Source organism: Dromiciops gliroides, chromosome 1 (assembly GCF_019393635.1).
Source record: "Dromiciops gliroides isolate mDroGli1 chromosome 1, mDroGli1.pri, whole genome shotgun sequence".
NCBI classification, from domain to species: domain Eukaryota; kingdom Metazoa; phylum Chordata; class Mammalia; order Microbiotheria; family Microbiotheriidae; genus Dromiciops; species Dromiciops gliroides.
The window spans coordinates 553166311-553178469 of NC_057861.1; the positions used below are offsets into that span (position 1 = coordinate 553166311).

The window sequence follows — 12159 nt, forward strand, 5'->3', positions numbered from 1 at the left end:
AAGGAATTCAAAGCACTCTCTCCAAGTAAGTAAGCTCTTCCAAGTAGTAAAATATCCAACTTTTTTGGGAAAAGGGCAGGAAAAATTGTAAGAACAGCAGAAAATTCCAAGTGAACTTCAATAATGGTAGATAAGCTGTCATTTTGGGTAGGAAATAGTTCAAATTATTCTTATAACTCAAGATAGGGAAAGAAGAGCTACCATGTGTAGACTATTCTATGAAAACAATGGCATAATGCGTCACTCATGAAAAGGACTCACAAAATGCTTGATATTGTCAGGAAGAATTCCAGAAACAAGCCAAAAGACAACAAGGAAGTCCACAAAGTGTGCTGGAATCTTGCTTTTCCTGTGTTCAATCCAATTCTCCAAATAAACCAGGAATAACAAGGCTACCATTGTATAAAACCATGGCATCTCTGTATCTAGAAACTAATCCTATTCCTCTCATTCTTTCTCAGCACAGGAAGGGGAAAAAGATATTTGCATTTTTTTTTCAAGTAAAGTTCTTGAATTTCTTTGAGTTCCTTATACGTTTGCTCTCTTATGGGGAAGCAAAATTCAAAGATTTGGGCCATCTATTTAAGACCTGGATCTGACTAGCAAGCTATCTGACCTTGGACTTGCCCTTGCTAAATGTGTTTAGGTTGTCTTTAAGAAGAAAGTAATGTTCCTGGTCACTCATTGACCGTAGCTAAGGAATCTTGGGAATATGGAAGTGATTCCATTCTTTGTTATATATTTTTAAAATTCTGAAGAACAGGAATTGTGCATATGTTCTACACAAGGTAGGTAAATGTCTTGATTTTCAAAACAAGAAAAAAAGCAGATTCTTAAAGTATGGGCTTGGAAAGGGTAGGGATAGGAGAGTGGAGCTGTGATTGCATTATTGTTGTTGAATCATTTTTCAGTTGTGTCCAACTCTTTTGGGGTTTTCTTGGTATGGATACTAGAATGGTTTGCCATTTCCTTCTCCAGCTCTTTTTTTTTTTTTTTTTTTTTTTTTTGTTTGGCAATTGGGGTTAAGTGACTTGCCCAGGGTCACACAGCTAGTAAGTGTCAATCGCCTGAGGCCAGATTTGAACTCAGGTACTCTTGACTCCAGGGCCAGTCCTCTATCGACTGTGCCATCTAGCTGCCCCTCCAGCTCATTTTACAGATGAAGAAACTGAGGCAAACAGGGTTTAGCAACTTGCACTGGGTCAAATAGCTAGTAAGTGTCTGAGGCCGGATTTGAACGCACAAAGAGGAGTCTTCCTGACTCTAGGCCCAGCACTCTATCATATAGCTGCCCTGTGATTTCATTAGTAGTGGGAATTTCTGAAAGAGAAAATTCTTTCTACAATTGCAAGTGTGCATCTATGATCTTGAAGAATTGCTGGAACATTGAGGGGTTAATGATTTGGCCAGGATCACCCAGCCAGGATATGTCTGAAGTAGGATCTAAACCTGAGTTTTCTTGATTCCAAAGGCAACTCCTCATCCATTTCGTTGTGCTGCTTCTAATGCTTGTGAGCTTGGATGAAATTCCTGGCAAAATTTTAGACCTTATTATTAAAGGGTAGGTTTATAATCAGCTCCTCAAGAGCAGGTCATAATCCATTATCCATATTTACTTTTTTTGGACAGGGTACAATCCTGGTAAATTGAGGGGATGATATAGAGATAGAACATCTAGTTTTCATCAAGGTATCTGACAAGGTCTTTTATCATTCATATCCTTGTGGACATGATGGAGAGGCAAGGGCTTTATGTTAATATGGTAGGTGGATTTGAGCTGAATGACTGACCACCATGATTAATAATCAACCGCTAATTAATAATTAACCACTGGGGCAGCTAGGTGGCACAGTAGATAGAGCACCAACCCTGAAGTCAGGAGGACCTGAGTTAAAATCCATCCTCAGACACTTAATACTTACTAGCTATGTGAGCCTGGGCAAGTCACTTAACCCCAATTGCCTCAAAAAAAAAAAAAAATCAACCACCATGATTAATGGATTTATATCACCCTGAAGGTAGGTTTAGAGTGGAGTGTCTACTCCAAAGGATACGTCTTTGCCCTTGTTCTGGTCAATATGTTTATTAATGACTTGGATGGAGTTGATCAAATTTTCAGATGACAAGAAGCTATAAAAGAAAGCTAAATGCTAAACCCTAGAATAGAGATTTGGACAGGCTACGACAATAGGTCAAATTGAGAAAGATGACATTTTTATAGGAATAAATATGAAGTCTACATTTGGCTTAAAAATCAATTATACAGGGGTAGCTAGGTGGTGCAGTGGATAAAGCACTGGTCCTGGATTCAGGAGGACCTGAGTTCAAATCTGAAATAAAACACTTAACACTTACTACCTGTGTGACCCTGGGCAAGTCACTTAACCCTCATTTCCCTGCAAAAAAAAAAAAATTATACAAAATACTGTTTGTATAAGGGAATGGAAGGGGGAGGGATATAAGGAGTAACTTTTATATAAAAACAGAAAACAACAAAAAAAATTTATTTTAAAAAATCAATTGTGAGGGCGGCTAGGTGGCGCAGTGGATAAAGCACCGGCCCTGAATTCAGGAGTACCTGAGTTCAAATCTGGCCTCAGACACTTGACACTTACTTAGCTGTGTGACCCTGGGCAAGTCACTTAACCCCAATTGCCCTGCAAAAACAAAAACAAAAACAAAAAAATCAATTGTACAAGCATAAGATGGGGGAGGCATGGTTAACCAATAGTGCATATAAAAAATACCTGAGAGTTTGGTGAATTGCAAGCTCAATATTTGTCATCAGTGGAACCTGGAAGTCAAAGAGACTCCTGCAGTTTTAGGCTATATTAATGGTGTCCAGAGTGAGGAACATTGTATTCAGATTGCATTTGGAGTATTGTTTTCATTTCTGAGGTCCACATTTTAGAAGGGATGTTAAGAACATCAATGAGTTCAGAGGAGGGGGATATAAAACTATGCCTTATGAGAATAAGCTAAAGGAATTTTGGATATTTAGCCTGGTATCTACTCGGCGGAGGGGAACAGACACAATTTCTGTTTTCATGTGGAAAATGGAAGCTCTGAGTGAAAGTTGACAAGAGTCAAGTTTTGACCGAAAATAAGGGAAAATTTCCTAACAATTTTAGCAGTCCAAAAGAAAAAGGAGCTGACTTGGTGGTGGGAGTTGAAAAAAAGCCTGAAAGTCAGTTGGATGGTTATTCTTCTTATGTTACAGAGTGAGGGGTTGTTTTTGTTTTTGTTTTGGTGAGGCAATTGGGGTGAAGTGACTTGCCCAGGGTCACACAGCTAGTAATTGTCAAGTGTCTGAGGCCGGATTTGAACTCAGGTCCTCCTGAATCCAGGGCTGGTGCTCTATCCGCTGCACCACCTAGCTGCCCCAAGAGTGAGTATTGCACCTCTGAGTCCCTACCAGTCCTGAGAGTCTGTGATTCTGTATTTCTAAAGTAATTTCCTCAAAAGAAAGGTCTCTAAAAGGATGACTTGCCAAAAGGGAGCTATTGTTGTTGTTCAGTCATTTTCAATCGTGGCTGACTCTTTGTGATTCCTTTTGGGGTTTTCTTTCTTTCTTTTTTTTTTAAAATAAACTTTTTTATTTATAGTCTTGAGTTCCAATTTTTATCCCTCTTTCCCTCCCTCCCCTCCCCACTCCCTGAAGTGGCAAACAATCATATGGTTTATACATGTATGATTATGTAAAACATTATTTGGGGTTTTCTTGACAGATACTGGGGTGGTTCGCCATTTCCTTCCTCTAGCTCATTTTACAGATGAGAAAACTGAGGCAAACAGGGTGAAGTGACTTGTCCAGGGTCACACAGCTAATAAGTATCTGAGACCAGATTTGAACTCAGGAAGATGAATTAGTCTTCTTGACTTCAGGCCTGGTGTTCTATCCACTGTCCTGGCATATGTTATTCTCCGTTTATCGCATCTTTGTGCATTTAAAAAAAATTCCTGGTAGAGTTTTTTTTTTTAACAATGAAGTATTTAGATATAACTTCTCAAATCAGTAATTAGCTTGTCAAAAATCCCAGTATGGGAAATTAAGCAGAAACCTGTTTTTAGGGGGCAGATGAAAAAGCAATGGATGGAGGCAAAACCCTGTTAAATGTACACACACACACACACACACACACACACACACACACACACACACACACACACACAGAGAAATATCCTGAAAATCAATACTAACTCCCTAGTCACTATCACATCCAACAACACATTCAACAAAATTCAACATAATTTTTTTTTTTTTATTAAGTGTCTCCTATTTACAATGAACTGTTCTGGGGGCGCTGTGGGAAATAGAAAGATAAATAAGACACGGTCCATTACAGATGATGCCATTTTGCACATTCAGCGTCACAATAACTTGGGGTGAACAGTACAAACATTTTGTTAAAGAACCAATAGCAATCTCAGTGAAATGGTAACTCTTGCTGCTCCACAAGAATGCAGTGGCTTTATTCTCTGATAATGCAGGAGGCTGCATTCTGTCACCAGAAGGTTCTAGGGGACAGTGACAGAGCTTTAGCCTAGGCTATAATCAATTACTGTGCTTAAATGTATTATGTTAGAAAAATGCATTCTGCTTTTCCCCACCCTCAGCCACCCTCCCCCCTTTTTTGGCTGAATGATGCAATTAAAGATAAAAAGATATTTTGGGTACAAGTGAAATCTGTAACCCACTACCAATATAGCCTCTCATGAGCTACATTTTATCAAATACAATGATCACACTTAATTTAGAAACAGTTAAAAGGCATTAACGTGAAATAATCTGAAGTGATCCTCATTATCAGTTATTGTTAACCTCCCCTTTACGACATCAAGAAGTTATTTATTTTAAAGTGCCTCTTTAAAACAAAACATAATTATGTTATATTCAACAAACCCACACACAGACACATACATTGAAAGCCTAAACATATGGACAGTGTCTCATCGGAATTATATGCTCTCAATATGCAGTATTCCTCTCTAATATCTCTATTTAACAATTGTATTTCAGATGCATGCCAAATTAGAAATCCTCCCCCGCCCCATCCACATGCACAGTGTCATCTCTTCATCCTTGCTGAAATCCAAATGTTCCTCTAACAATGCACTCCCTGCATATGAGAAACACCCAAGAAAAAGCCAAGTGGTGATTTTATAATTAACTCGACCCAGCTCTGTCCCTGAAACCTCCTTCATGGCAGTGCAGGCTCTCCCTGGTTTTTCGAATGTGTGATCTGCATGTCTAATAATGAATAGATTTCGCCAGCTTTGGCTTGCTGGCATCAGCCTCTTACCTTGGAATGCTGCAGCTGAAGGATCTGCTCTTCAAGCTGCTGCCTCTTGCCTTCTATTTCAGTCTGTCTTTTTCTTTTTTCCTTTAAAAAGAAAGTGAGAGCGGCTGTAAGACCGGGTAGGTGTTGGTCCCTGGGATTTTAAAATAGCAAAAAGAAGCAGAGGCAGGGAACATCTGTACACATACTTCCAGGGATGCTAGGCACACACGCAGTGTCACCTGCCTCTGTCTGCAAGCATGTTGCAAATAGCAGTGTTCTCAGAACGTGTCGGCTGTGGGTTAGCTACTTGTTCAGCAAGTAGGAGGAATCCTCACTCAGCCTTAAACCAAGAAGACTCGGTTTAATCCAGAGCAAAAGGGGAGACCTTTTAACCCAACCTCCCCATTCCCGGTTATGCTGGGTATTCTGCTAATGTTACTGAGAAGCGTGATTTATTCAATGAAAAATAATAAAAGCCAGGAGTGCTTGCATATTTCAAATATGATAGATGAAAAAAAAGGAAAATTCCATGGTTAAGGCTCTGTTAGGGCAAGATGATCCTTACATTTATAGAGTCCTAACCCCTCTCCCAATAAAGTAAAATTAATTGTGCTAGGCAAAGCTACTGAACATTTTTACTCACTAAGGAACAACACTGAACTACCAAAGAGATGACAGAATAGCTGTTTGAAAACTCCAGTCTTTGAGGATTATACTGAATAAACGAACTCCAGGTTCCAACTATTTTTTAAAAAATTGTATGTAATGCTAGTGTGGAATTGAAGATAAGATAGGTGGCCTGGGAGTCTGGACAACCTGGGTTCAAGTTGTCTGTGTTGTGAACTCAGGCATGTCTTTCTCAGCCTCTCAATGCCCTGAGTACCTCTACCTCTCTAAGCCTAAAATACCTTGTAGAGTAATTGCTGACCTGCATTGGTTGATGGAGTTTACTCGCTAAAATTTCCCCATTCCAGTGAAATCACAGGTCCAGTCCAAAAAAAATCAGAAATTTTGGCTCTCTGTCTTACAAGCAGTTAGGTGGCCTAATGGATAGAGCACTACTCTTGGAATCAGGAAACTTCATCCTCATGGGTTCAAATTCAACCTCAGACACTTACTAGCTGTGTGATTCTGAGTAAATCACTTAAACGTAGCCCTGTTTGCCTCAGTTTCCTTATCCGTAAAATGAGCTGAAGAAAGAAATGGTAAACCATTCTAGTATTTTTGCCAAGAATACCCCAAAATGAGGTCACAAAGACTTGGACACGACTGAAATGACCCAACAACAAAACACCTCTCCTAAGTCCTATACCAATAGTTAGTATGGAGGTGAACCTAGGTTTCTAAAGGGCATGCTTACAGAAATACAGGTTCCAAGGGGTCTTTTGAAGTTTAACAAATCTTTCATTTTTTTTTTAAATGAGCAAGTATTTATTTTCTCTTCCTCCCACATGTTCCTTTGGGAGGAAAAAAGAAGGAACAACAACCCCTTGTAACATATGCATAATCAAACAAAACAAATTCCAGATCCATCAAGTTAAAAAGTTTATGACTCCCGTATCTTGAGTCCATCACCTCTTTGTCAGGAGGTGAGTGGCATGCTTTATCAGTGATCATCTGGTATTGTGATGGGTCACTGCAACTGATCAGAATTCTTAAATCTTTCAATGTCATTTAATAGAGTTGTTATTGTCCAAATTTGCTCTACATCAGTTCATTTGAGTCTTCCCAGGTTTCTCTGAAGCCATCCTTTTCATCATTTCTTATAGAGCAATATTATTCAACAACATTCATACACCACGTGTTCTTTGACCATTTCCCAATTGATAGGCATCCCCTGAGTTTCTGGTTCTTTCCCACCAAAAAAAAGAGCTGCCACAATATTTTTTGTACACATAGGTCCTTTGTCTCTTTCTTTGATCTCTTTGGAATACAGAAGTAGTAATGGCATTGCTGGAAGAAATGGTGTGCACAATTTAGTGATTTGAGGGACAAACTTTCAAACAGCTTTCCAGAATAGCTGGACCAATTTGTAGCTCCACCAATACTGAAGTAATGTTCCTCTTTTCCCACAGCTCCTACAGTGTTTTCCTTTTTTTGTCAACTTTGCCAATCAAATGAATGTGAGATCTTTTAAAGTTTGAAAGGCTTAGAGTATGGACTTGGTGAGTATGATCTAAAAAATAGTCTAGTTGAGTTTGAAAAGGCTAATAACTAGAAGGCTTATTATTGAGTGCTTTTTTTGCTATAGTAACTCATTAAAATGTACTAAGTGGTTACAACTTGAATTGGTATAAGGAATACCCACAGTGGTGAAATCTTGCAATCATGTAATATTTGAAAAGATGTTGTATTTTACTTATCTTGGAAATTTTAAAATGTACTCCCTAGAAAAATCATCTTCCCATCAAGATATATACCACTTCTCTACTACCTATCAATTGAAATAATTTTTTAAAAAGATTTTGAGGGGGCAGCTAGGTGGCTAAGAGGATAAAGCACTGGTCCTGGATTCAGGAGGACCTAAGTTCAAAACCAGCCTCAGCCACTTGACACTTACTAGCTGTGTGACCCTGGGTAAGCCACTTAACCCTCATTGCCCTGCAAAAAAAAAAAATTCAAGTTGAACCAACTTTGAAATAGAATGGGCTTCATTTTGCCATAGCTTGGGTTGGTTTCCAATCCTGCACAGAGTAGCACACTGAACTAGAATCTCTTCACATGCAAGGTAACACACTAGGGCAGTTTACTACTACATTAGATTTTCTGTCTAATAAAGTGGAAGGCCTTCCACTTAAGGAAAACTTCCTAAGACAGATTTTCACCAATGATTTTATGCTGTTGAGAATACTATAATTCCACAATCTCTCAAAAACCTGAAGTTGTGAATGATCTAAACAGTCATGATGGTAGGCGAAAGTAGTCTTCGGTTTGTTTCCAGTTATGACTTATGTGCAAGAAGTGGTATAAAATCATCAAAGAAATTTATTATTGGACAAGAGGTGAGCAAGTCATGTTGAGAGTGAGGGATATATGGAGTGGTCAACTTCAGTGTTGCATGTTGTCCAGATTTTGTGTCAGAGAGGGAGAAGAGAATAAGCATCTATTAAACGGCCACCATGTGTCAGGTACTGTGTGAAGTTCTTTACAAATATCATCTCATTTGATTAGAGGCAGGACCCGAATGTGGAACTTCCTGACTCCAAATCCTTATTCCATCTACTACTAAGTCTCTACCAACACACATACTGAGAGATTAAGAGGGGAAACCAATTAAGAGGAATGTAATTTATTTTCATTTTAGGTACCTCAATCTTTTTTTTTTTGAGGTAATCAGGGTTAAGTGGCTTGTATGAAGGCCAAATTTAATATATGGAGAGTTCATGGTTGAAGCAGGCTCATGGTGGGTGGGTTTGTTAGCTCCTAGCTGGCTTGCCAAACTGTGAGGGCCAAATTTAATATATGGAGAGTTAATTGAGTGGCTCACTGTAATATTGGGGTCCTGGAAATAATGAGGGACCTCTAGGTCCAAAACTCCCTCCCCTCTGAACTGCCTTTGGCATTGTGATATAGTCAATTTGCAGATGCTCAAAGGGTGTATATGCTAAAGGACGTCCTCCATAAGCTTTGGCCTTTCTAGAATGACCTCCTAACTGGTCTCCAAGGGTTTTGGGTTTTTTTTTAAATTCTAGTCAAAAGATGTGGTCATAAAACCTCAAATAACAATTAATTCTTTACATTTGCCTAGGGTCACATAGCTATTAAGTGTCTAAAGTCAGATTTGAATTCAAGTCCTCATGTATCCAGGGCTGGTGCTCTCTCTATTGTGCCACCTACCTGCCCTAAGGTACCTCAATCTTGAGGAACTGGAGGGACACTCTGACAGTTAAATCCAGTAAGCTGCTTGGAGATAAGACACTGGAGTTTAAGAGAAAGGTCAGGTTTGTTGATAAAGATTTCTCAGTTATTTCCCTAAAGGTGATAGTCAAAGCTAATACTATGCAAGGGAAAAGAAGAGAGAGAAGATAAATAAATATCTTGCCAGATTTTAGAATTGAATCTGTAGATCATGAAAGGTCTAAAGCTAACCCTCTTAGAGACACTATCTTAATGGCTCTTTCTCAGAAAGGTTATGAGTGATGTTCATAGCTAGTGCTGACTGTTTCACCTTGTAATTATTATATGGCACAGTGGAAAGAGGAATGGATTTGGAAGCAGGATACATGGGTTCATATCTTTGCTGTCCCTTATGCCTGTGTGACCTTGGGTAACTTGTTTAAACTTTCCAGGCTTTGGTTTCCTCATTTTTTTTGGAGGCAATTGGGGTTAAGTGACTTACCCAGGGTCACACAGCTAGTACTATCAAGTGTCTGAGGCTGGATTTGAACTCAGGTACTCCTGACTCTAGGTCCAGTGGTCTACCCACTGTGCCACCTAGCTGCCCCTGGTTTCCTCATTTGAAAAATGAGTATGAGACGATGGTCTCTTCCACCTCTAAATCCCAAATACTGTATTGGTCTTAATACATTGGGTAAATACAGTTTAATCCTATCTTTACCACAAGTCCAATAACCTATTACTGTTTTGTTTTATACAAAGTAGAAATTCCATGAGAGCTTCAATGCCAATTTCAAGTGACACTAAAAAAAGTTAACAAGAGTTTCATTTATAATGGCCCAGATTCACCTAGTAGAGGAATTCAGTGTGATTCTAACCTGCATTTGTGGTTAGAGAAGGAGTAAGGTTCGTTTAGATTGGATGTACCAGCTCCAAACCTCAGCCTACTGTATCTTTCCAACCAGTCAGAAGTCACATTCTCTTGGAGCTCAGGTAGATCAGTCCACTTCCACAAAGGAGGCAGGCTTTATTCCCACGGTGCCAGGTTGCTAGGCAGAATTTCTTGCTCCATTACCCTCACTGGCAAAGTACTTGAAAAAGCTCAAGTTACTCAACAGGCCACTGGGCAAATGTTCAGTTGCTCCCCCAGGGTTAGTCTAACACTGGTAAAGGGTCCAACTACCAAAATATATTAATAGGAAAAACATTCTTTGAAACCAAGTCTTCCTGACTCTGGGGCCAGCTCTCTAGCTTACTACATCAGAATGTCTTTCAAGAAAAGCTTAGGGGGGCAGCTAGGTGGCGCAGTGGATAGAGCACCGGTCCTGGAGTCAGGAGTACCTGAGTTCAAATCTGGCCTCAGACACTTAACACACACTTACTAGCTGTGTGACCCTGGGCAAGTCACTTAACCCCAATTGCCTCACTAAAAAAAAAAAAAAAGAAAAAAAAAAAGAAAAGCTTAGGGGGCAGCTAGGTGGCGCAGTGGATAAAGCACTGGCCTTGGATTCAGGAGGACCTGAGTTCAAATCCAGCCTCAGATACTTGACACTAGCTGTGTGACCCTGGGCAAGTCACTTAACCCTCATTGGCCTGCCCAAAAAAAGAAAGAAAGAAAGGAAGGAAGGAAGGAAGGAAGGAAGGAAGGAAGGAAGGAAGGAAGGAAGGAAGGAAGGAAGAAAGAAAGAAAGAAAGAAAGAAAGAAAGAAAGAAAGAAAGAAAGAAAGAAAGAAAGAAAGAAAGAAAGAAAGAAAGAAAGAAAGAAAGAAAGAAAGAAAGAAAGAAAGAAAGAAAGGAAAGCTTAGGAGGAAAATGGAAACCTATGAAGTATAGTGTATTTTAGTGGAAATGATGATTGGATTAGAAGTTAGGGGAGTTTCATTCTATCCCCCACCATCTCTATTAGTCCAAGAAGTGACTTCCCTTTTCTAGATTTCATTTTCTTCATCTACCTGTGTGACCTTGTACAAGTCACTTAACCTTAATGCACCTCAATTTCCTCTTCCAGATCTGAATCTAAATTTAACTTCCCTATACCTTGGTCTCCTCATCTATCAAACAAGGGGGTTAGCCTAGGCAGGTAGGTAAGATAGTGACTAGAGACTGGGATTTGGAATCAAGATCTGAGTGTGGATCCTCCTTGAGATAATTACCATTTAAGTGGAAGCCTCATTCACCCTCAGCTTCTTCATTTGTAAAAATTTGTAAAAAGATAAGAATACCTCACAGGGTTGTGAAGATCAAATGAGGCAATATATGTAAAGCACTTTGCAAATCTAAAAAGGTTAGATAAATGTTATATATCTGGCTTCTGAGGTCCTTTCCGGCTCTAAATTTATCATCCTTTGATCTATAAAATGAAGAAGTTGGAGAATGTGATCCTTTCTGTATCAAAAATGCTGCCATTTTTTTAGGCAGTGCTTAAAATTTCATGAGATAGGTCTTTATTTTGGGGGGAACTTTCATATTAAATATATTTTTTTCCAATTAACCCAAATCTGTTCTCTCTCCTCACTACCTTCCTCCCCCAAATGAACAATAAAGAAAAACAAACCCCTTGTAATATGTATAGTTAAGTAAAACAAATCTTGCTTTGGCCATGTCCAAAGAAGTAAGTAGCAACCTGCACTATGAGTTCATCACCTCTTTATCAGGAATATGGTCCCATGTTTCATCATGAGTTTTTCTTTAGAATTGTGGTTACTCACTGTGCTAATCAAAGTTTCTAAGTCTTTCCAAAATTTTTAAATTATTATTATTTTTTTATTTTGGGGAAACTTCTTTCTTTGCAAGGCAATGAGGGGTTAAGTGACTTGCCCAGGGTCACACAGCTAGTAAGTGTCAAGTGTCAGGCTATATTTGAACTCAGGTCCTCCTGAATCCAGGGCCGGTGCTTTATCCACTGTGCCACCTAGCTGCCTTGCCCCCCCCCCATATCATTCTAAAGATTTGCACACCTTGCTTAGGCACACTCCAGGTTGACATTGACCTCTTGAGATTCAAATGCTTTTACCTTCAACGACTAACTCTTCGGTACAAG

At 39.3% G+C, this 12159-nt stretch overlaps 1 protein-coding gene across 9 annotated transcripts in view; it reads right to left on the reverse strand.

Annotated features, from left to right (window-relative positions):
- Positions 1-12159, reverse strand: part of PALM2AKAP2 (PALM2 and AKAP2 fusion) — a 561773-nt gene that overhangs the window by 453205 nt on the left and 96409 nt on the right. For 8 of the 9 annotated variants that reach the window (XM_043965514.1, XM_043965480.1, XM_043965488.1 and 5 more), the window contains exon 2: positions 5304-5384. In XM_043965514.1, the coding sequence (XP_043821449.1) occupies positions 5304-5384 (81 nt within the window). Of the gene's footprint in view, positions 1-5303; positions 5385-5488; positions 5582-12159 lie in introns of those variants that run through there. The other variant, XM_043965498.1, reaches the window with a different exon arrangement.